Below are 26,471 nucleotides of genomic sequence, written 5' to 3'. Positions count from 1 at the left end.
AGTATTAATTCAAGAATTTATTTATTCATTCCATAAACACTTACTGAGTATATAGTAACTTCAAGGTCTTGTGTTAGGTGTGGACAATACTAAGAAGCACAGATAAGAATTCTCAGCCCCAACTACTCAGGGTCTGGTGGTGACTGCTATAATAGAAGTATGAACAAAAACAGTACCGATAGGGATAGAAGATGTCATCTTTTAGAAAGAATGACTGGGGATGCGAGATATGATGGAGAAAATGTTGGGGGAGAATTTTAAAAGCCTGGAGAATGAAATGAGCATTCTTTTTTTGGAGGGAGGAGAGAAGTAGGGTAAGGCTTTAAGATCAGTAGCAATTATTAACCAAGTATCTATGTGCAAGGCACAACAGGGGATACAAAAATATCTACAGTCTTCCAGGAAACTAGAATTAAGGGAAAAAAGCATAAAACAATTATCAGAAAGAGGAAGATAACCAGAAGAGCAGAGTGACATGAAGACCAAGGGAAAAGCATCAAGAAAGAAGACATGATCAGATGCTACAACACATCAGGAGGAACAAGAAATATCATAAAGGAAAGTTGTAAATAGAAATATTAATGCATATAACTGAAAGTAGAAATACACATTGTCCCTCTACTACTCCTTCACATGCATCAGGCAATCCGTTCATTCAAGCAGCAAGTACTAAGCCACACACTACATACCAAGCCAAACAGCCAATGGAGAATATGAAATGGACACTGTCTAGCAAAGTTTTGGATCCACACACATTTAACTACTTTGCACTGTGGTAACTGCTAAGACAGAGCACTAAGAGGAATAAGAGAAAGAGCTGTGGGTCCTCAGAAGCGAGAGCAATCAATGCAGCTTGCTGAGGAGGGTGTAGGAAGAAGGTTAAAGGGGAATTAGATATGGTTCCACAGAGAAAGTGACATTTGTATTAGATCATGAAAAATAAGGTGGGTTTGACAGGAAAGTGTTTGTGTGTGTGTGCACAAGCACATAGTGTAAAGTGAGTGGTTATATTAGTCAAGGTCCCAGCAAGAAAAAGGTGGCACTCTAACAGGAAAAATAAGGCAAACATAACAACAGGAATGTCTAAGAAGTTAGGCTAAGGGAAATCAGGAGTGTTAAGGAAAACCAACAAGGGAAGGGTAGAAGGAAGCAACCAATTGCATCCTGGCAGGGATGAAGCCAGGCAAACAGTACCCTAACCATACCCTCCCCCCCACCCTCTAAATCTCCTGCCCATGCCTCCCATTGGCCAAACCGAACTGAGAGGCCAAGTGCAGAAAAGCGTGCTGAGGCAGTCCATAACGGTTAGCCTCCAGAAGCACAGGCAGAGAAGGGTGGAGGGGATCTGGAGGGACAATCAAACGAGAATATTTCAGGCGAAAACAACAAAGACCTGGATCTACAGAAGTTCCTGCTGAGGAATGGGGAGTAGGGAAGAAAAGCAATTTGAGTGGATGGGTGAAGCATGAGGCTAGAAGTCAGAAAGATTTCTAAAATAGCATGCTAAGGAGTTGGGACACTATCTTCAGGCAATGGGGAACCATCAAGGGGTTTTAGACAGAGGAATGGCACAACCATATCTGTGTTTGTGGCTCTGTAGCCACTCCTCCCACCCCCAGTAGTTTGATTCCTGATACAGAAGTCAGACAGACCCGGGTTGTATCCTGGCTTACTTGCTATAAGACTATCAGTCAGGGCCCAGGTAGAAGGTAGAAAATACACCAGTTATTTGAGCAGAGAAAATTTAACATAGAGAATTGTTAACTGGGTAAATGAAAGGTAAAAAGAGAACTCCAAGGTATCATGCAGGCAGCAACTGTTGGAAGCAGCTACCACCAGTAGGATGGAAGAAACACAGAGGCTGGAATTATACCTCTTGAAAACGGAGTGCTACTTGGCTAGGCTGGTACCTCTAAGGGGGGGGTGCCATGAAGCTGGTTCTGCAAGTATTGGAAGAACTGCAAACTGGATTCAGTTGCTCCCACAGGAAGGACCTGCCACTGCTGGGGTGAAGAAGTGCTGCTGGCATGACACTGACAAGCAGAAGCAAAATGCACAGGCAGCAGGCGGAAAGAGGCAAGTTGCTTCTTCCCCTTCCAGCCTTGCAGTTTCCCTCTGGCACCCCTTATCAGTGTAGCCCACCAGGAAGCCAGCTGAAGAGCAGAATGTGGTCTGCACAGTGCCAGCCCCAGCACCACAGAGCAGAAGGGTGGGTTGAGATCTGGGGCGGGTGGGAGGGGGGAAGAGTACCAAATTGACAAGACTACTGGGAGGATTAAATGAAACAAACTATGTAAACTTGTTATAATGCCTGAAACAAAGTAGCTATCCAATAAATGTCAATTCCCTTCCTCATTCCCCAAACTGTGGCAAGAGCTAATACATGAAGACAAGGATATGTGAGAGTTCAACAGTGTACCTTCCCTATGAGGCATCCAGATTTTCTTATCTCTTATCAATTACCATATATCAAATCCTACGTTAGTCTTATTAGGTTTTAACCTATCCATTTTGCAACGTTTCACAATCTCCACACCCAGTTCACACACGCACGCACACACGGATGTGTATGCATGCATGTTCCCCTTAATCCCAAACAAAATTCTCCATAATGAAGGCAAAAGATATAAATGTGATCAAAACACAGAACTGGATGAACTCAATACCAATAGTAGGAAGCAGAGTACTCTCAATAATGTTGAAAAAAGTATACGTCGAATAAAATTTTAGTGTTTTGATTTATTGCTATTTTTCAAAGCCAGTACTGCTAAACTCTAAAAGTAGGAAATGATAGTGGGTGTGGCATTGGTGGGAAGCAAAAGCACTAATTTCATCTGGGACTTCATTAAGAGAAATATGGTGTCCAAAAAGAGGCAAAGAACAACACATCTTTACTCAGCTCTGGACATCACATTTCAGGACGGACATTAACAAACTAGAACTTTGTCAGTGGCTCAGAACTAGAAAATGTGTTGGTTAAAGGCTAGTCTTTTCACAAATGGTTGAAAAAACTCATCACATTTAATTTGGAAGGGAGAAACTGATGGTGATTATATGGAGCTATCACTCCAGTGCCACAAAACAAGGAGAGTAAATTCAGAAGCTTCACAACACAATGGATCAGATTATCATCTGGAAACGTAGCTCAAGAGATTTTCCTGTAAAAGTGTGACCACAGAGGCTTGGGAATCCCAAATACAGAAGGTGATTTGGGGGGTGAACAGAGTCAGGGAAGAGGTAATAACTAAGCTGAAAATGGAAAAACTATTTAGAATTCTGCTTAAAGAAAGAATGTGTTATCAAAAGGGAAATATTCAGCATAAAGACTAGAAAAAGACAACTTAAGTGGAAAGAATGAATTGGTACATTTCCAAGAAAGAAAGGGGGAAATCATCTAATTTGATTTGTTTGTTTTGATTTTACTCTCATCAAACAACCCTCTTATAATATAGTTTCCCACATAGATTTCCCCACAGATAGAATATAACTGCAGCATATCAATTCCAGTTTGCTTGATAATCATAATCTTCACTCTGCTCAGAGCTTTCTTTCTCCTTCAAAATTCCAGGAAATAGTTTCCCCATTTTTATGGATAAATAAATTGAAATTTGGCTAATAAGCAGCAGAACTGTGATTCACCTCCATGTGTAACTGACTTTGCACTCCATCACAATCAGGAGAGCTGGAAGTCCCAGAAAACAGAGAGAGATGTACAAGAAAGTGGCAACAATCTGGTAGTGAATATCGCAAAGAAATGAAGAAGAATGAGGGCTGAGAAAAATGCCCTTATACTTAGTAGCCCAGAGGACTTCTCAGCAAAAAAGTACCAGAAGCCAGACTACACTAGATTAATAAGCAAGAAAATAATAAAGAAACAGGCGCTGAGCATAGAATACTTTTTCAAGAAATCTGGCTGCAGAACAAAGAACAGTGTCATAAAGAGATCTGTTTCACTTTAGCCCTAATAGGCTCTTTCTGCCAGCCATTAAATATAGCCGCTCTGCAGAAAGCTATGGGAAAACTGGTGAAGATCCCCCAACCACAGTGTCAGGCCAGAGGAACAGATTCTCTGTAAATGGAGAGAATGAGATGGGCATCTTCCTCTGTGAGTGAACATTTGGGTCCAAACAAATGGGTTTCTTAGAGTCCATTTGTTTTTTACTTTCAGAATACATTTTCCATGATGAAAAGCCAGTGGGAAAAATACAATTCAGTTTACAATGTTTTAAAAAATCACTTTTCTGGAACATATATGTTTAGTTAACTGACAATTTCATAACAATCTCTTGGAAAGAAGGCATATGTTTATATGTGAAATGATAAAATGAATTGTTTTCTTTCTTTTGGCAATTCAACTTTTTTCCCCTAAGAGAATGATGTTTATTTCTCTTGGTGCTCATGATGTTTTAATATTAACTTACCTTTTGCTGAGAAATTTTATATTTAAGAGCTGAGGCTTCAATAATGGGATCCCTCCCAGTGAATTTAAATATAAGAAAAGTCTTCAATCTAGAATTAAAATATCTGTTTAATGTCTCAAAAATACCAGAAGCCTCTATCACAGTCAGAAAAATGTGTAATTCAGTAGAATTTACAGCAGGGGTTCAGAGAGCAGTGCATAGTTTAAAGGACATTTCATAGCTTTAAATGCTGCTAGAAAAAGCATTCCAGCCATCTAGGATATCAGAGCATGATTTTTCTTTTTTTAATGATAAGCAGATTTCAAATATCAATGTTTTATTATGTTTAAATTCCAGCCCTTTTCCTTACTGTTCATAGTTATGTATCTGTTGATATATGGAAATGAGACACACCAGAAATTCTGACCAGTGATATGAAGCAGAAATGCATAGCCACAGTGTGTTATCTTTTACTAAATTATAGTTGGCACACAGATAGAATAAGATTTGGGCCAATCTTTTTGGTCCTTCTTACAACAAAGTTGGCTAACAATTGTCTGATTCTTTCCTTCTTTTTTTTTTTTCCTCTCCTCACCCTCCCCCATGTCTGGAGCTTGGGGATAAATCAAACCATCTTATCTAAAATTTTTTTGGTTGACAGAAAACTCAAATATTTAAATTGAATTCCTTATGGGGCTACCCGCTTTTTTTTTTTTTTTTCCTGGCTCTGATTATTTTTAAAAGATACAGAGCTTTAGAAATGCAAAGTGTTTTGATCTTTCAAGAGTCCTGCATTGATTGAGCAATAAAAACTGATTTATGCTCTGTGATAGCATCATAAGGTTTTATCACTGAAATGCAATATAAATTAACCTTATCACCCAGACCCTTTGCGCATTCCTACTTTTCTCTATTCGTGATGTGAATTAGTTCTTATTTCAACATACTCACAGATAAGGAAATATTTTAGGTAAACATATGTTATTAATGTGTACCTATAACTGTGAAAAGAAGAGAAAAGGAAAGAAAAAAGGAAAGGAAAGGAAGAAAGGAAGAAAGAAAGAAAGAGGGGAGCAAGGGAGGAAGGAGAGAAAGATACAAGAATTATAGTCAAATGCCAGGATGATCTCAAAGAAACAACTTTATTTCTACTTCAAAACAACATGTAGGACTCTGGCATTGGTTGTATGAAGTTAGGATAATTTTATAAATAAAAAGCATATTCTCTCACATTAGAATGTCTAGATTTGGATCCAGTCCTACTCCTTATCAGATGTATGGGCTTGGGCAACTTAATATTTCTCTATTCCAGCTTCTTTATCTGAAAAATGGGGTACTCATAGTACCCGTCTCAGAATTACAGTGAAGATTAAATAACACATTGTAAAGAGTTAGAAGAAAACCTGGCACATCATACGTGCTCAATAAATGTTAGTTATTTTCACTTTTCTTATCATCCTTCATGTTCCTTAAAGCCCTCATATATAATCACCTAAGACACTGAAAGTTATGATTTTTGTTCATATTATGACCCTCTAATTTTTTTACTTCTAGGTTCATCCACATTCTTTTACTTCCAAAATTTTGTTCTTCTATTTCAACTTGACAGTTTGTTTTTTTTTGTACTCATTAGTAATCAAGAACTTGGGTGAGAAATCTCAGCAAGAAAAATTTACCCATCTAGTAAAATGTACTAATATTTATTGGATACCTAAGAGCAGATTATAAGAGAAACCTTATTTTTTAAATAGAGAAATAAACTTTTACAAGTTTCCAGAAATAAATTCTACCTATTAAAACCAGATTCAATATCCATATTTAAATATTTCCATACTAATAAAATTAGTTAATTTTAAAAGGGTAAAACCCCAGATTCCTTTTCTCAAATAAAAACATTAGTTCTCTGACTTTTTAATCCAAAGAAAAAAGCCATTTAAAATGTAAATTCCATTACAGCCCCATTTTTCTAATACTAAGGACAAAGCTCCATGTGAAAAAAAAATGAGAAATGAGAAAAATTGGGCATTTCATACTGTGGTGAAGAAGGGGTAACACTGATGTGACCAGACAATCGGCAGACCACTCTAAGGGTGAGAGGCCAGGACAGAACGTGTCCATCTCCTCAACTGATTTGTCAGCAGTCATTCATTCGTCAAGTCTAAACTAATAAGAGACCACTTCTCCACAGTAAGTGCGGAGGTGGGGGTAGGGGAGTAGGAGTGGGACAGAATGAAGGGGAGGAAGTTCAGACCAATTTTGAGAGTTCTAGATCAAATAACTAACAGCATGATGCCTTGTAAGCAAGGACTCTGCTGGACTTCCCAAAGCTGAGTCTAAGAAAAGAGCTCACGGTTGAGCCCCGAGGGCATGTGTACAAATTCCTTCCCTACTCTTTCATCAGTTTACAAATGTCTTCAATACTTTTACCTAGATGCCATGCTGGCTAGGTTGGCCCACAGATCAGAGCAGACTTAAATGAACTTCCTCAGAGCCGGTGGTCACCGCCTGTGGGTAAGTGGATAACTTACCCATACTCATCTTGATTGGCAGGTTTTCTCTGCTTGCTGCTTCCACTAGATGTCTCCGGACTTCCATCACTGCCTCTTTGTGCTTGGTGTTCAATAATGCTTCCCACAGGGCTCTGGCTGCTGGGTCACTGCAATAAAACCACAGAAAGAGCTTTAGGGTAAATTTCTACTGGATAATGGAAAGGGCGGCCAGCAAAATAATTTCTTAAGCATCTTTTTTGAGTACTACTGTAGTCCTTCCCACTGACAGTTCTAAGTATTAGGATGAAATAAAGAACATCTAACCCATTCTAATCAGCACAAAATATTGAGAAATTAAGGAAACAATAAAATCAAGCCACCCAAAAGGGGGGGGCATACTGTGCTATGAGAAGTATGGGAAAACTGTACGACATTTTTTTTTGAGAATTTGCACTTAAAAGTATTTCAGAGTATAACTGAACATTGCTAGAGTAACATATAAATGTTATGTAAACCAAAATTAAACACATGTCCAAAAATGATGTATCAGTGATTACAAGCATATAAATTTCAGGTAATATACTTGTCTGAGAAACAGAAGGCAATCAGCAATGAGAATTCCTATTCAAAAATTACTCAATAGAATTCCTAACAAGTAGATTTCCTAGTGAATGACAATCAGGAATTAGGCTATGAAACGATGGCCTTAAGTAGCCCACTTTGGGCCTTGGGTTGGAAGGACGGCACTGACAAAGCCCTTACAATTAACCGTTCATAAGAGCCCAAAGCAGGGCATTATGCAGGGTCTCATCTGGGCTCACTTCTCCAACAGCCCTCTGTCTCACCCAACGTGCCACATCCCCATTATAAATGAGTACAGTGTTCTTTCCGGAAGACCTCTGCACGTAGCCAAGTATACACATTTGTAGTAATGTTTTAAAAACTGAGTACAGGGGGCTTCTGGTGGCGCAGTGGTTCCGAATCCGCCTGCCAACGCAGGGGACACGGGTTCGAGCCCTGGCCAGGGAGGATCCCACATGCCGCGGAGCAACTAGGCCCGTGAGCCACAACTACTGAGCCTGTGCATCAGGAGCCTGTGCTCCGCGACAAGAGAGGCCATGATAGTGAGAGGCCCGCGCACCGCGATGAAGAGTGGCCCCCGCTTGCCGCAACTAGAGAAAGCCCTCGCACAGAAACGAAGACCCAACACAGCCATAAATAAATAAATAAATAAACCCAAAGTTTAAAAAAAAAAAAAAAAGAAACAAAGATGACTTCTTTCCCTTTCTAAGGACATTTTCCTCCACTTAAAGCTCCAGAAACACCTCCTACTATCCAGTTAGCAATAGTTTGAAAATTAATCCATTTTTTAAAGTTTTATCTTAAAAGTTGTATCTAATAAGATATTTAGTTCTAAAATTATACCTAATAAGGTTTATCTTTCACGTTTGAATTTGATTTGGAATGATGGAATAATGTATTTCACACTGAGTTTAATGTCTGACACATAATAAAAACAACTACTATTTAATGAAAGGTTATTATCATCTATTTTTTCTGCGTGAACTAACATCACTGCTCAACATATTCCACTTGTTTTGATCTGACCAAAACTGTCATCATTAATATTAAAATTAATATTCTAAGTTTAATTTTTTTTAATTTATTTATTATTTATTTATTTTTATAAATAATAAAAGGCCTCTCTTGTTGCGGAGCACAGGCTCCAGACGCACAGGCTCAGTAGTTGTGGCTCACGGGCCTAGTTGCTCCGCAGCATGTGGGATCTTCCCAGACCAGGGCTCGAACCCATGTCCCCTGCATTGGCAGGCAAATTCTCAACCACTGCACCACCAGGGAAGCCCCTCTAAGTTTAATTTAAATGAGCAGGTAACTGCATGCCAAGCCCTATTCTCCGTGGTTGGAATATAGAACAAAACAGGGCAAAAGCTTCCAATGATTTATTGTCTGAAAGAAGAGGCAGACATGTAAGCAAAGTTGCTCCACGCTAAGGTGGAAGGGGAGGGGCAGTAGAAGTAAGTGTAAAGGAGACGGTGGGAGCTGCTCTAGGAGGGCCCTGCCTTTCTTGCCAAGGCTTGTTGACTTCAGTCTGTAAGTGATGAGTAGGCAAGGAACATGAGATTGATTTCACTTTCTGAGAAGGGTAGCATAGTTCAGCAGTCACGAGCAAAGTCTTCATCATCACTCAAAACTAGGTCTATACTTATAAGTGGAATCTAAAAAATAATACAAATGAGTCTATTTACAAAACAGAAACAGACTCACCAACATAGAAAACAAACTTACGGTTACCAAAGGGGAAAGGGAAGAGGGGGAGAGATAAAATAGGACTATGGGATTAACAGATACACACCACTATATATAAAATAGATAAGCAACAAGGATTTACGTATAGCACAGGGAACAACATTCAACAAATTGTAATAATTTATAATGGAAAATAATCTGAAAAAAAATATATATATATATAACTGAATTACTTTGCTGTACATCTGAAACTAACACAATATTGTAAATCAACTATACTACGATAAGAAAAAAAAAATTCTTTTTAAAGCTAGGTCTATTTGCTATGGGGCTTTGGGAGAGTTACTTAATTTCTCTAAAGCTCTGAAGGCAATGGAGAACCACTGAGGAATTTTGAGCAGGGGAGGTACACTCCTCCCAGTTTCCCAAATTTATGGTCTACAATCATTCCCTACTTTTATTCTCCAAAGCACCCCAAGCCACAGGGATTTCTTCTATGCTCTCAACTCTACATACAGAACCTCTAGAGTAGAACTTTACTGCCGCCCTCTTTTCCATGAGAATAATACAGTGTCTCCAAGATCACAGTAGGTCAGCTAATGCTGTGGTTGCCCCATCAGACTACTGTAATGGTTAAAATATGGGCTCTGGGGTCAGATAAATCTGAGTTCAAATCCCACCGTTCTCCCTTCACCCACAGCAGCTCCATGGCCCCTTTGAGCCTCCGCAGGCACTCCAAGCACAGGGACCTCTTTCCCTCCTTTGCCAGGAATGCTCTTCCTGCCAACATCCCTCTCTCTCTTCAGGTGTCTGCTGAGATGTCACCCTCACCACCCGTGTAAGAGTGACGACAGCCCACCCCAGCAACTTATTCCAGCACACCTTTCCCCCTCACACGGTTTTACTGTCCTGCATAATTCGTATTACCATCTGATTCATTCTGTTTCCATGTTTCTCTGTCTCTTGTCTAGCTCCCTTATGGAAGGTAAAGTCCTTCTATGAAAGCAGAGATTTTTTTATACTCATTGCTAATTCCCCACTACCTAGAATAGTGCCAGGCCCGTCATAGGTACACTCAACAAATATTGAATGAACAAACAATGCTTGCTAGTTGCATAACCCCATGCATGTAACTAATCCTCTCTTTTCCTCTGTTTTCTCATCTGTGAGATGGAAGTAACACAGTGACTACCTCACAGGGTGGTTGAAGGTTAAATAAGATAATGCACATAAAGCACTCTCCTGATTCACAGTAAAATGTAAGGAGTTGTGTGGTGCTGGTGGTTGTTACTATTATTACTATTGCTGTGAAAGATACTGTCTTAAAATTCAATATGCTCAAGGGTTTGTAATATATTAAATGAATCCACTTAATTATATTGAGTATGTTTTTCATACAATCTCGATTTGTTCATGTATACTGAAGTCACCTGGGGCTTGTACTCTCAGGTTCTTTTCTATTAAAACATTAAGAAGAAACATATAGTTTACATGGTCTCTGACACCAATCTGGAGCCCGGTCATGAAAATTGCTTAGTCGATATAAACAATTCTGACTGTCTAGATACGACAGTTGCTAATGTCTACTTTCTCTCCAAAACAGTTTTCTGAACATATACCCCCGCATTACACATGGTCATTTAAAGTTTACCAAGCTAACATTCATGGACTAACTCTGGTTCTCTGAATAATCAGCACTGAAGAAGATCAAAGTCATACTTACCGGCAGCTCTGCTGTGTCCTGTGCCCACTTCTTCACTAAGTCATTCTTACTGCTGCTTGGTGGCTTACACATGTACTCCTATATCTGCATCTGAGTTGAGTGCAGGAGTTAATCACTGCCTTTCTCTAATATCCTCATAAAAGCTGATCCAATAAACATTTCACACTACTGAAGTTTCACATGAAATCATGTGAAACTTGGACACATGAGGTCCAATTTTATAAGTCAGGGAAAGTTCATTGAAATTCACACTATAATTACGACAGTGTATTTTATATAATTCTCTATCCTCTCCAAACTAGTTTCCTAATGAGAGAATAAGCAATACACAGAGGGCTATCACAAAAGGGTCAGTGTAGTGCACTAGTGGTAGCAGCACTGTAGACTGGTAGAAGCATGGGTTCTGGAACCCAACCACAAAGGGTTCTGGCTCTCCCACTTGCTGGCTCTCTGACCCTGGCAGAGTTAATTAACCTGTCTATACATGTTTCTTCCTCTGTTGTCAGGGGACGGTAATAGTACTTATTCAGTGGGTTGTTATGAGAAATGAATATGCTAGTATAACTAAAGACCTAGGACAATGCCTGGCACATAATAAGTGCCCAATAAACACAGCAGCAGCAGCAGCAGTAGTAGTAATAAAAAGATCCATGGTCAACAGACAGCAGAAAGTAACACAACATTGTAAAGCAACTATACCCCAATAAAAAAAATTTTAAATAAAATAAATCACTAAGATTTCTAGGAAAAAATAACAAACAGACACAGAGAACAGACTTGTGGTTCCCAAGGGGGAGGGGGATGGGGAAGGGATGGACTGGGAGTTTGGGATTAGCAGATGCAAACTGTTATATATAATGGATAAACAACACTGTATAGCACAGTCCTACTGTGTAGCACAGGGAACTATACTCAATATCCTATAATAAACCATAATGAAAAAGAATGTATATATAGATATATAACTGAGTCCCTTTGCTATACAGCAGAAATTAACAACATTGTAAATCAACTATACTTCAATTAAATTTTTAAAAAAATCAGTGGTCAGGATCTTTTCATAAGATATATAGAAGGAAGCCTGTTTTAGAAGTACATTAGTCTCTTCCACATACTTACATACACATATGGATAACCACTGTCAGTAGGTTCATTTTCTAATATGAAAAGGTCAACAATATATAATGCAGAATTCATAATGAAACATAGTAAGTCCGACTCAAGCAATTGCCCTACATAAGACAGTTTGATGTGAAGAATTCTGATTTTCAGGAATAAAATAAGAAACTTTACTACAGATTACTTAGAGAATCAAAGCTACAGGGAGTTAGAGTTTTTTGTACAAAGATTTTTAAGCAATGACTTTGGTGCCAGCTTCTTACCTCATCAATTTAATATCGAAATTCCGTAGACTGCACACTACAAGACATTTTAAAACTACAATTGTTACTTTTATGAGGAGTTCAGGTTCTATAAATATTTCCAGACTGACTTATAAAGTGGATGTACAACTTTTGGGGTAGAATTGAACAACAGAAGTAACGTTAATCATCTTTACATCTTCAGCAGGATGCTACCTAACCCAACACAAACAGATGTAAATCTATTTCTAGTTTTTGAAGGCATCTAAAAAAAATTTTATAATATGCCTGAGAAAAACACTACAGCTTCAAACAAATCAAATTGCTATTAGATACTATTTATACCTAATCTAAACTCTGTGCTCTACTGTAAACCTACTTCATCTTGCTTAGTCTTTTAGTCTTTTCTCTTAAATTCAGGAACAGCTGGACAACATCTTTTTAATAATTCGGCCCACCCAAAAACAATTTCTTTTTTTCATGGCTTACTTAAGGAAGAGTTTTCAAAGGTAAATAAAATATAATATTAAAAAATTCTGTTAAATACCATCACTACATTCCATTTTAGAAGCATTTCAGAATTAACAAAACAAGTTCTTAGGTCTCAGGTGATCCTCACCTCATGAGCTAAGCCAATATCACTGCCCCAATTTAAAGAGCCTCAGAGGGACTTCCCTGGTGGCGAAGTGGTTAAGAATCCGCCTGCCAATGCAGGGGACTCGGGTTCGAGCCCTGGTCCGGGAAGATCTCACATGCAGCAGAGCAACTAAGCCCGTGAGCCACAACTACTGAGCCTGCGCTCTAGAGCCCGCGAGCCACAACTACTAAGCCCACGTGCCACAATTACTGAAGCCCGCTCTGCAACAAAAGAAGCCATTGCAATGAGAAGCCTGCATACCGCAACGAAGAGTAGCTCCCGCTCGCCACAAATAGAGAAAGCCTGCACACAGCAACGAAGACCCAATGCAGCCAAATAAATATATAAATAAATAAATAAATAAAATAAGGAGCCTCAGAGAAGCCAACTGACTTATGTAACTACACTCAACCTATAAATGGCAAAACCAGGACTCATTCCCAAATAACTGGCTCTGAGACAGTGATCTTTCTACTATACCATGCCATGTTTGTATTATGCAAGTCATCAGGGAGAATCCATTATTTATAATATCAGCTATTGTAAGCTTTTCATGTTGGCTTTCTTTCCCAATTTTTAATACATCCTCTATTCTCCCTTTAAAGTCACATGTGGGCCCACGACTGATAGAATGGGACAGAGTGAAGAGTAAAGTAGATTCACATTAACTCATAAGCAGGTCAAGCTTGCTCTCGAGATTTTGCACATTTTTTGTTTTAAACAATATCATACTACTCTCCTTGTGGGTCACCATTAGCCATTGACAGTCACTTGTGACACAAGGCCAATCATGTCCCACTTTTAGTCAACTTTCTTCTTTAAATGTTTCTAAGAAGACTTCGCTGAATTTTAAATCATTCTCCATATATATCATTTATATAACTGAACTGACAAAAAACTAAAGTCTAAATTGTCCTGAGGTATTATTAGCTCTTATTTAATGTTCATTATCTCCTTGGGAAAGAAAGAAGGAGAAATAGCCGCTAGCTACTCTACCACTGATAAAACTGAGACAAAATGAAGCCACTTGCCTAACATGGCCTATTGTTAACAATAAAGGAAGGAAGATTTAGAGATAGGAACTAACACTCAAAGTGCCAGGGGCTGTTTCTGTGACCTTGGGTAATTCAGTTTACTTTCTGGGGCTTTACATCTCCTTATAAATATTATTAATGATATTATTTTTATTTATTGAGAACTCACTATGTCATAGGCAATATGACTATATTATCTCATTGATCAATAACCCTCCAGGATAAGAATCATTGCCCCATTCAAAGGTGAGAAAGCTAAGTCTTAAAGAGATAAAATAATTTACCCAAATCACATAGCCAGTAGATAAGGATTTGAACCCAGGTTCCTGTGAACTCCAAAATCCAACTATTAACCATGATTCTACACTATTCTGTAAACAAAGGCTCAAACTAGAATGCTAACTCCTGAGATTCCTTGGGTCCTTAACAAGCTATATTCATATGGTTTCCCTTATGCATGGTACTCCAAGTTCACGTGTATGAATATGATTAATTTTGTAACACTCAGTGAAAGATAGGGGAATATCCTATGCTGTTACTTCTTTTATTACAACCCTTTTTCTTTTTCACAAGTCCAGTGGTAGTAAGAAAGAGAGTTAACAAAAGAATAATCCCAACAGCTTACGGAATATTTTAAACAATTTTCTACCCTTTTCTCTGTTTTTAAAGTTAAGTTTTCCAACGAGATAAACTTTATTTCACTGTAGCTACTGGAATACAACTTTGTTTCAATAGATCCCTTGAAAGATATAATATAAAAGTAGAATATTCATCCTATGAAAAAAATCCATTTTATTACTATGAAATGTGGTTAGTTTCTATATTGTCAGTAACTACATAAGATGTCAAATACATACTGAATTTATGTCCTTTTTTAATAAACTGATTATCTTATATCCTTAAAAGTCAAACTATTATGACAAATTGTCATGTCTGAAGAAGACTACAGGCCAGCAATATACACATAATAATAACCTGCTAGAATTAGCTTTGTTAAATCTCAGGAGACTTCTGTACAGGAAGATATGGTCCTTTCAGTTAATTCCTGACTTTTCATTCACCAGAATTACTCAACTATGAATGAAATCTTAGAAGCTGTCTTGGTTTGGTATGCATGAAATGTCAGATGCAGTCTGCTAGAAACTAACAGGAAATATTCATCATCAAATAAAATATAATAAAGACAGTATTAATTTTTTAAAAGGTGGCTAAATGTTGAATCATGGTGCTACTTCAATCAAATGGAAGGCATGCAACTAAGAGACTGAGGGTAAAATGTGAAGACACACCATTATCTTATGACTAAACTCAGAGAAATGGTTTCTCTATGGCATGCACAGGAAGCTAAGCTTACTCACACAATTTGCAATAACAGTCACAGTATACCAACAGAAACACAGTGACACAGCAACAACAAAAACAACCAAATAACCATTTTCAACTAATTTTAGACAGAGAGCCGTCTGAGTCATAGTTTTTCACAGCAGGTTATAATGGCTTCCATCAGTGGTGAGCTTAATGAGCTGTGAAGGCAGGTTTGTTAATTAAATTATTCACAGAGGTTTCAACAGTCATCTCTCCTCTTGACTACTTTTTTAAACAATTACCTCATCGTAAACAAAATTATCCGTTAGCCTTCATCTCAACAGAAAACAGCTAAACACAGAGGATACTGAAGTAGACCCTTGGCACTGGAAAGCAGTTCTTTGTTGATTCTTTCTCCCACAACATGAGCACTGTGCCCTGTCCTCTCGGAGCTAGCAATCCGGCAGGGAGGCTGGATGCCGCCACAGCTGTGAGCAGCCTCCAGTGCCCTGTCCTCTCGGAGCTAGCAATCCGGCAGGGAGGCTGGATGCCGCCACAGCTGTGAGCAGCCTCCAGTGCCCTGTCCTCTCGGAGCTAGCAATCCAGCAGGGAGGCTGGAACTGAGCATGTGCCTGGAGACCGGGTGACAAAAGCAGAGAAAGGAAGCCCAGGGAGAGAGTAGAACACCGAACCTGGTCTGGGTGTGTGAGAGTGGAGGTCAGAGGGTAGCTGAGGATGTGACAGTGAGGCCTGAAAAATGAGCAGGAATTAGCCAGTTAAAGAATGGAGTAAGATCAGTCTAGGTAAGAGTAGCATCATGGGCAGGGGTTCTGAGAAGAGAACTTGAGACCTTTTCAAGGAAATGAAAAAAAGTATGAATGGAACATGAACATCTAGACTGACACTGCCCTCAGCATACGTCAAATTATCCAAGGCCTGGTAACCCACATTAGGGATGGTAAACATTTTTTCAAGGGCAACTGAAGGGTCTTCAGCAACAGACTGACCTAATCAGATTTGCATTATTAAAAAATCACTCTGGCCCCATTTTAGAGAATGGATCTAAGGACTGGGCAAGAGGCTATTGCATGGTGAAGGCAAGAACTGATGGCTTGGACTAGGGTGAATTCCTAAAGCTATCACATCATATCATTCCCCTGCTCAAAACCCTTCCATGTTTCCTACTACTATTACACTGAAATCTAAGTTCCTTATTTTGGCCACCAAGCCTATATACTTTGGTGCATTTCTATATCTACATCTTCATCTCTCAGCTTCTCACCTTCTCAGCTTCATCCATTAGGCCTCAGCCTCACTGGCCAGATTTCAGCCCCTTAAATGGGTCATAGTAGGTTCCCAACTCAGGGCCTTTTTATTGGCTATTCCCTTTGCCTAGAACCCTCTTCCTCTAGATGTTCATTGATTAGGTCTCATTCATTTAACAAATATTTATTGAGCACCTACCAATGTCAGTTCTATTGTCAGAACAGCTCAAGGCTTCCCTCCTTGACCACTCTGACTAACGTGGCACTTCCTATTCCAAATCCCACTTGCCCTGTTTTAAACATTCGTCACTAGCTCAAATTAGGTATTGTTAAATAGAATTTATTTTAATGAACTGGGAGGAAATTGGTCGCAGGGCATTAAGGACAGAAATATTCTGGCTTTATCAGAATGTCAGCATCCTGTGCCTATGGGTGGCAGTGCACTCAGACCATCAACGCCCCATGGGCCATGGGCTGTGCCAGTCACTGAAGGTGTAACAGTGCACAAGGGTGAACAAGTCAGGCACAAACCTTCTCTCAGAAAGCCTCCAAAGTCCAGCTGGGGAGAATAGACACTAAACCACTAGTTATAAGCTAATGCACTAAGAGCTGTTATAGGAAATAAAAGATGAGGAGAAGAAAAGAGTAACACGTGGGATGGCCAAAAGGTGGAAAAGCAGGACATTGACGGCCTAAAGAAGTTCAGTGTAGCTGCAGCCAAGAATGTGAGCACATAGGAGGGAAGGGGAGGAGGTGGCAGGAAAAGATGGGGAAGGTAAAGGCTGAAAAAATAAGCAAGGTGCAGATCTAAGAAAGCTTTCTAAAACGAGTTAAAGTTTTACTCTTTACTCAAAGGGCAACGGAAAGCCACCAAAGGATTTTACCAGGACAGGGTTAGAATCAGATTTACTATTACTTGCAGTTAAATGTATGTATAAATAGCCAGTCTTACAAAAATAAGACGGACAAGATGGACATTAAAACTATAATCCTTTCAAAGTATGCAGATAAAATTTAATTTTTAAATATAATCCATTTATTTCTTCCTATTGAAGTTTCTTCTGTTGGGTTTTGTTCATTTTTTTTCAACAAATATGAGTGCTTACTTTGCACCAGGCCCTATTCTTGGGACTGGGGATACATTAGTGAACAAAACAGACATAAAACCACTCCCCTCAAGTAATTCATGTTCTGAAGTTTATTTTCCAAACACAGCACATGAAGATCATAAAATAAAAGGAATTCAAATCAAAGGTTCCTTAGAAATCATCCACTGTACTTTCTCTTTTACAGAAAAGAAAACTGTGACAGTGAGAAATTAAGTACCTTGTTCAAGGTCACAAAGTTTTGGTGGAAAAGCCACTATACTACAATAATGAGTAGAAAACAAAAATTGCACAGAAGCTGTTCTAGGACCCCCAAAAACCCACATCAACACAATCGGCCTTTCTGGTTCAACTGAAAGGAAGAGATTGTTTTAAGGAGGTATTGTAGCCACTGTCCCATTTGTTAAAGAATGTTCCCATAACTATCAAATACATTGCTGAAAAAGATAAGATCCCTTCAAAATGTTAAATTCAATATTGCTTTGAAGTACATTTCAGGGAAGGAGCAGAGTAGAATGGAAAAAGCAGGAACCCTGATGCAGCTCCAATATATGATCAAGTCACTTATATCTACTCCCCAAGTCTCATCGATCCTATATATCTCTTAGGAAAGTGATTTTCATTATTTGCTCAGGATATTCACTTAAGAATAAAGTACCATGCAAATTTACCTTGTACTGTTCTACCTGAGGAAAGAGCTGGCATTTTATTTATTTATTTGTTTATTTGTCTGTTTATGGCTGCGCTGGGTCTTCGTTGCTGCACACAGGCTTTCTCTAGTTGTGGCGAGCAGGGGCTACTCTTTGTTGCAGTGCACGGGCTTCTCATTGTGGTGGCTTCTCCTGTTGCAGAGTGCAGGCTCTAGGCGCGTGGGCTCAGTAGCTGTGGCTTGCGGGCTCTAGAGCACAGGCTCAGTAGTTGTGGCTCACAGGCTTAGTTGCTCCGCAGCATGTGGGATCTTCCCGGACCAGGGCTCGAACCCGTGTCCCCTGCTTTCGCAGGCAGATTCTTAACCACTGCGCCAACAGGGAAGTCCCTGTCATTTTAAAAGCATGAATAAATGTATTATCTGTTATCAACTTTCAATTAGCATAATAATCTTGTGAACTACATACTTTTAGTTTGGTATTCAAAAATTTTAAATGTCCTAAAAAATGCATGTGCCTTCTCTATCAAGCTATAGCTAATAGAAATCTACTGGTGTGACTGGTTTCACATCATAAATGCACTAGAATGACTTTACACTGCAGAGATCATAACCATGTGTTAAGAAACTAAACACAGTGCAGGATAAAACACTGTTTAAATCCAGGATAAACAATTGCACACAAGCTTTATAATGTTCATAGTAATAAAGGAACAATCTCCACATGATATATAATCAAAGTTTCCTCTCTTTCCAAAGAATACTCATCATTTCTTCCTTCAATATGATGCCTTCACTCAGCACAGCAATAGGTCTACAAAACCTCTTAAAAAATGCACAGGAACATAACACATAAACTATTTGACAATCATATAAAATAATATGCGAAACTGAACTTCATCTCAGTACAGATAAACATATTTTATTCCTACTCTCTACCAGTTCATTAGTGATAATAACCATAATCGATACAAACTTATTCATAATTTCCTCATACCAAACAATAAAATAAAGACTGTTTTACACATGGATTCCTAATGCATAAACAGATTAACTCAATATGAAGACTTTAAATTACTAACACAATTAGATTACTTAAAAAACCAAATACACATGCCCTCCGTGAACATATTTCTGACTCTGAAGGCTATATTTTGAGTTCCATGACCCATTCCGAAGGCCAGCGCTTGCTCCACTGGGGAACTCTACTCTAGGCTGGATTACATCTGTGTGTTTTGGCTTGAACTCAAGACTTGGAAAGTTGCGGATTAGTTCACGTGTAAAGAAACTCTAAGATAAAGAGTTAGTGACAGTTTTATAGAGGCTCTTAGAAACAAACTCAATCTGTTCACTTTACCCTTTGTATCACTCCACTCCATGAGGAAGGATAATTTCAAAATCAGCACACCCTATTATTCTATTATTATACAGTGATTCCAGAATCTATTACTCTATTCACCCCGGGCGACACCACTGTACCTTACACATATAAGTGTGAGGTTTCAAAGACACTAAGTCGAGAAAACTTGATTTGTTGAAATTATTATAGTCTTGTTGGTTCAGGTGGAATATGAATTTATGTTGCTCCTATTATTTACCATCTTAACTCCCACATATTTTGTTAAGGCATTTTGTACCATGTCCCTTGGCACCTTAGAAATACAAAACCTTGCTAAAGTGTTAATAAGGATGTAAATCTGAGGAGAGAAGAATATATAATAGTTCTTTCTATAAGGGTGGTTTAGGGGTCACCATCTGTTTAGGGGCTAGAAAAGAGAACCTATTTTGAAGTTGCATTTGCACAGCAAGCATACTATGTTTGCTTATGAGGATGAGGTAGAGTTTCTCATAAAGCTAAATTATTTGAATTAAAGTGTTTTCAGTACTGTAAGATAAATAATCTTCTGTGTGTGTGTTGTATGGAAAAACTAGAGGACTCCACATGAGTAATAAAAGTATGGAGCTTTATGTTGTTGAATTTCTCTGCTCCTTGAAATCCAAAAATCTGAGAACCACTTCACAAAGATCCATTCCTAAGGAACAGAGTAAAAAGGAATCTTCAGGTTTTCTTCTAGATTTTTGTAGCCAAAATTACACTGTTAGTAAAAGAGATAGGAATTCAGAGTAAAAACTCAAAATGAAGGGATTATAAGGACACAAGTCTGAAACATCCCCGATTAAAAACACCCATCACGGAAATAATTCAGCCAAGAAATACTAATAAATGCTAAAGCGGTGGGTTAAAGTTTGATGAGGAAAAGGATATTTACATAATCTCAGAATGTCTCCTTTAATCAAGTGATCAAAGTTATCACTATGAATGGTCAAAGTTAAATTGTGTGCCACCTGACAGAATGCAATGAAAAGAACCCAGCATCTCTTGCATGCTATGGCCAAAAATGCATAATCTGAATCTAATTATGAGGAAACATGAGACAAACCTAAACTGAGGGACATTCTACAAAATAACTGGCCTGTACTCTTCAAAAGTGTCAAGGTCGTGAACATCAAGGAAAGACTTATGAACTGTTATGAAGGACACTAAGGAGACGTGACAACTAAATGCATTGTGTGATTCTGACCAATATCCTTTTGCTTTGATAAAGGATATTATTGAGATAAGTGGCAAAATTTGTGGGTTAGATGGTAGTAGTACAACAGTGTTAATTTCATGATTGAGATTACAGTGGAGAATATCCCTTTGAGAGAAATACACACTAAAGTATTTGACAGTGATGGGCACAGGCAAATTATTCTCGAATGGTTCAAGGGGGAAAATAAGTAGTTTCTTGTACTATTCTTGCCACTCTTTTGTACGTTAAAAAAAATTTGCAAAAAAAATTTTAAGGCATCAATCAATTCAAAGAAAAATATCAAGTAGCTTTGAAAGGTCAGTATATGAATAAGGTACTCTTCAATTAACAAAGTTTGGAAACACTGTTCTAAATAAATGCAAGGAAAAAATCTCAGTAATACCAAGCACCTAAATGCTAACAACACTTCCCAAGTTAAAAATTACACTGGGAGCTTGGCCAAGGTGGTGAAGTGGGAAGACCCTGAGCTAACCTCCTCTCATGGGCACACCAAAATTACAACTGTTTACAGAGCAATTATTGATGAGAAAGACCAGAATCTAGTAGAAAAGATCTTCTACAACTAAAGATATAAAGAAGGAACCACAATGAGAAAGGTAGGAGGGGTGGAGGCATGGTATAGCCAAGACCCACGCCCCTGGGTGGGCAACCCACAAGGGGGAGGATAATTACAATTGCAGAGGTTCTCCCCAAGAAGCAACGGGCTCCTTGCTCCACACAACGGGCTCCCCACATCGGACTCCACTGCCTAGGGGTCCAGCATCACCAAGACAAGCCCTCAGAACACTTGGTTTTGAAGGTTAGTGAGGCTTGCTTTAGAGAGACCCAGAAGGATGTGGGAAATAGAGACTCCACACTTAAAGGAGGCACACAAAATCTCGCACTCTCTGGGACCCAGAGAAGCAGCAGTAATTTGAAAGGAGCCAGGGTCAGAACATTCTGCTGATCCTGGGGAGTCTCCCAGAGAGACAGGAGACAACTGGAGCTCACTCTGGGAATATGGATGCTAGAGACAGCCATTTTGGGGAGATCGTTCTCCCAGGTGGAACGATCTGGTGCTGACAAGCAACATTTTCAAATTCTCCCTCTAGCTTATTAGCACCAGGGCCTGGTCCCACCCACCAGAGAGCCTGCTCTAGCCTCAGGACCAGCCTCATCCACCAGTGGGCAGGCACACCAACCCCAGGATCCCCTGGGCCCCAGCCCCGCCCACCAGTGGGCCAAGACATGGCTCCACCCACCAGTGAGATGGCACTAGCCCCAGGACCCCTGAGCTTCCGCCCCACCCACCATAGGACAAGAACTAGCCCTGAGACCAACGTCACACACTAACGGGCAGACACCAGCCCCAGGACTCGGCCACGGCAGAACGTGGCCCATCCATCTGCAGGCCAGCACCATCCCAGGGACTCCCCAGATTTCCACAGCCAGCTGTCCATGACCCGGCCCCAATAACCAGTGGCCAGTAGCCTCTGCACAAGGCAGAGCCTGGCAACCAACAGGACCAGGGCCAGCTATGCCTACCAGACCACCAACAGCAGTCAGTCCACTAGAACAGAAGGACCCATGGAGCCAACATAGGGGGCACCACTAGAGCTTATAGCTCTAGCGATGAGAGGGGAGTGTGCTGCTGGGACACACAGGGCATCTCCTACAAAAGGCCATTTCTCCACGGTCAGGAAACGTAACCAACATACCAGATACACAGAAATAAAAACAGCAAGTTAGGCAAAATGAGGAGATAGAGGAACACATTCCAAATGAAGGAACAAGATAAACCCCATAAGAAGAAAGAACAAAATGAGGTGGAGAGAGGCAATCTACCTGAGAAAGAGTTCAAGGTAATGATGGTAGAAATGACCAAAGAACTCAGGAGAAAAATGGATGCACAGAGTAAAAAGTTAGAAGTTTTTAATAAAGAGTTAGAAAACATATAAAAACAACCAAACAGAAATGAAGAATACAATAACTGAAATGAAAAATACACTGGAAGGAGTCAACTGTAGACTAAATGATACAGAGGACAGATCAGTGGGCTGGAAGACAGAGTAGTGGAAATCACTGATGCTGAACAGAAAAAAGAAAAAAAAAAAAACCTGCAATCCAAATCCAACAATACATTAAAAAGATCATACACCATGATCAAGTGGGCTTTATCCCAGGGATGCAAGGATTCTTCAATATATGCAAATCAATCAGTGTGATATACCACATCAACAAACTGAAGAATAAAAACCAGATGATCATCTCAACAGATGCAGGAAAAGCTTCTGACAAAATTCAACACCCATTTATGATAAAAACTCTCCAGAAAATGGGCATAGAGGGAACATACCTCAACATAATAAAGGCCATATATGACAAACCCACAGCAAACATCATTCTCAATGGTGAAAAGCTGAAAGCATCTCCTCTAAGATCAGGAACAAAACAAGGATGTCCACTCTTGCCACTTTTATTCAACATAACTAATGCTGATGAGGATGTACAGAAAAGGGAACCCTAGTATGCTGTTGGTGGGAATGTAAACTGGTACAGCCACCATAGAAAACACCATGGAGGTTCCTTAAAAAACTAAAAGTAGAACTACCAGAACTACCATATGATCCAGCAACTCCACTCCTGGGTATACAGCAAAGAAAATGAAGACATTAATTCGAAAAGATACATGCACCCCAATGTTTATAACAGCATTATTTAAAATAGCCAACAGATGAATGGATAAAGAGGATGTAGTATATACAATTGAACACTACTCAGCCATAATAAAAAGAATGAAATACTGCCATTTACAACAACATGGATAGACCTGGAAGGTATTATGTTTAGTGAAATAAGACAGAGAAAGAGAAATACTGTATGTCATTACCACTTATATGTGGAATCTAAAAAGTAAAGCAAACGAATGAATATAACAAAACAGAAACAGACTCACAGATATAGAGAACAAATTAGTGGTTACCAGTTTGGGGGTCAGGGCAAAGATAGAGTTAGTGGATTAAGAGGTACAAACTACTATGTATAAAATAAATAAGATACAAGGATATATTGTACAGCACAGGGAATATAGCCAATATTTCATAATAACTTTAAGGGGAGTTATAATTTATAAAATTTTGTATCACTACATTGTACACATAAAACTAATATAATATTGTAAATCAACTATACTTTTTTTTTTAATTTATTTTTGGCTGCGTTGGGTCTTCATTGCTGTGTGCAGGCTTTCTCTAGTTGTGGTGAGTGAGGGCTACTCTTCACTGCAGTGCGCTGGCTTCTCATTATGGTGGCTTCTCTTATTGTGGAGCACAGGCTCTAGGCGTGCAGGCTTCAGTAGTTGTGGCACATGGGCTCAGTAGTTGTGGCTTGCGGGTCCTAGACCGCAGGCTCAGTAGTTGTGGTGCACGGGCTTCGTTGCTCTGCGGCATGTGGGATCTTCCCGGACCAGGGCTCGAACCCGAGTCCCCTGCATTGGCAGGCGGATTCTTAACCACTGCGCCACCAGGGAAGCCCCTCAACTATACCTCAATTTTTAAAAAAAGAAAAAATTATGCTTCATGCTTCTGAAACAATTTAGATTCAAAATGCTCAGAATAATCTCTCTGTACAAAACATAGGCTCTGAAGACCTGTGGCTTCTTCCTTGTGGAACTTGACATTTTTTTAAAGCATGGGCATCCTTGAAGCAAAGAAAATCCTAAATTACAATAAAGCCAAACTCTAAATTGTGTAAAGCCCTCAGAAACTCTTATATTGTGCTCCTCACAGAAAAGGAGAAATTTAGTCACAGACTAGTGTTGGGCAATAACAGTTTGGGGCTATATCCTGAAAATCCCTTTTCTCACTCCACTGTTAATACTGTCCATAAGGCAATTATCAAAATTGAATTATAACATTGGAAAAGCCATAATTGTATAGTTATGCAATGTATACTCAGTGATAAAATCCCAGAAAAAGAGGAAAAAAAAAAAGTAAGGATAATCCTGACAGGAAAATAAAGTGATATTATTCCACAAATAAAGTAACAGCCTTCTGTAAACAAAGTACAAATATAGAGGCTGCTTTTTGTACAAGAAAAAAGAAGAGTTCTGTAATTAGAACTTGGGCTCAAAATCCAGGGCACAGCTTTGCCAGCTCTGTAAGCTTTAACAAGTTAGTAACTTCTGTGAAGATTTTTTTTCTTTCAAAAATAAAAATGATACTCTAAGGACTGTCTGGATGACTGAATTAAGTACTTAAGTAAAACAGCTAATCTCTGATGCACACTAAACCCTTATGAGATACTGTTTTCTCTCCAGAAGACCAAAATCTCTAGGTTGTGAAAAAATATAGAGAAATCTAAACTCTGGGGTCAGTGCTTTTGCCAAAGAGAATAATTTAATTGTCAGTTATGAAAATGGGCAAAATGTTAGATAAGAGGAAGGTCTTGCCCAGGGTATATCCTTAGAAAATACTTGATTAAACTGAGTCATTAAGCAGACACTGAATATTCTAAACTGATATAACTTTGGGAAAATATTTGGAATTATAAATGCAGATAACCATAATTTATTAAAAATTCCAAAGTGCTGAGGGTACTGCATTCACTCCGTAAAATGAAATTCGTAACTTCTGTGAGTTTATAGTTTATCGGTAAGAATAATTATTAACAACATATGGAAGATAACTAGCAAAAATATTGCTAATTATTTTTCAACTTTTAAATATTTTTCCACAATAAATACAATTTTATTGTTTTTTTCTGAATATATAAATGATATGTTTAAAAGAATTCAAACAATACATAAATATAAAAGGAGATAAAAGTCACCTGAAATTCTACCACTCTGGTATTTTATTACCTGATGTTTCAATCAAGAGAGGCTAGGTAATATTGTGATAATAAATGACTCCAACAACAAAGGTATATTTCCACTCTTGTTTTAGGTTTACTAAGAGTTGGCTGAGCTCTGCTCTGTCTCATCTTCACTCCAGGATTCAGGCTGAACATTACGAGTTGTTGAGACAAAGAAAAAGAGATGTCAACCACGTGTTACCTCTTAAAGCATGGCTTCAGCCTATACACCAAAGGCCCAAACAAACAATAAGGCCAGGCCTTGCTTGGGGGGCCTTGCCTGGGGGTAGCAGGAGAGTAACCAGAGGGAAAGGAGGGAAATTGAAATATTTAGAAAATAAGTTATATAATCTACCAAACCTAAATGTGTATTAAAGAACCAAATGTGAGATTAGTTAAGGATCTCTCACCATGGCTTACATTATTCAATTACTTTTATTAATGATGTGAAATATACATAACATTAACCATTATGAAGTACACAAGTCAGTGGCATTTATTGCACTCACAGTGTTGTACAGCCATTACCTCCATCTAGTTCCAAAACATTTTCAGTATTAAAGGAAACCTCATACTCATTTAGCAGTCTTCTCATCTGTCACTTTCCACACACTTCTGACAACCACTAATCTATTTCCTATCTCTATGGATTAATCTACTCTGGGTATTTCATATAAATGGAATCACATAATATGTGACCTTTTGTGACTGGCTTCTTTCACTTAGAATAATATTTTTGAGGTTCATTCACACTGTAGCATATATCAGTACTTCATTCTTTTTCATGGCTGAATAATATTCTATTTTTAT

The 26,471-nt window shown here is 38.8% G+C and overlaps 1 protein-coding gene across 4 annotated transcripts in view; it reads right to left on the bottom strand.

Annotated features, from left to right (window-relative positions):
• Positions 1–26,471, bottom strand: part of SCFD2 (sec1 family domain containing 2) — a 394,904-nt gene that overhangs the window by 340,126 nt on the left and 28,307 nt on the right. For all 4 annotated transcript variants that reach the window (XM_082390564.1, XM_082390565.1, XM_082390563.1 and 1 more), the window contains exon 3: positions 6,929–7,056. In XM_082390564.1, the coding sequence (XP_082246690.1) occupies positions 6,929–7,056 (128 nt within the window). The remainder of the gene's footprint in view (positions 1–6,928; positions 7,057–26,471) is intronic.

Source organism: Balaenoptera borealis (genome assembly GCF_965194805.1).
Source record: "Balaenoptera borealis genome assembly, chromosome: 4".
Classification (NCBI taxonomy): domain Eukaryota; kingdom Metazoa; phylum Chordata; class Mammalia; order Artiodactyla; family Balaenopteridae; genus Balaenoptera; species Balaenoptera borealis.
Note: the sequence above shows the minus strand (reverse complement) of the source record. Positions and strands in the feature narration are given on the sequence as shown.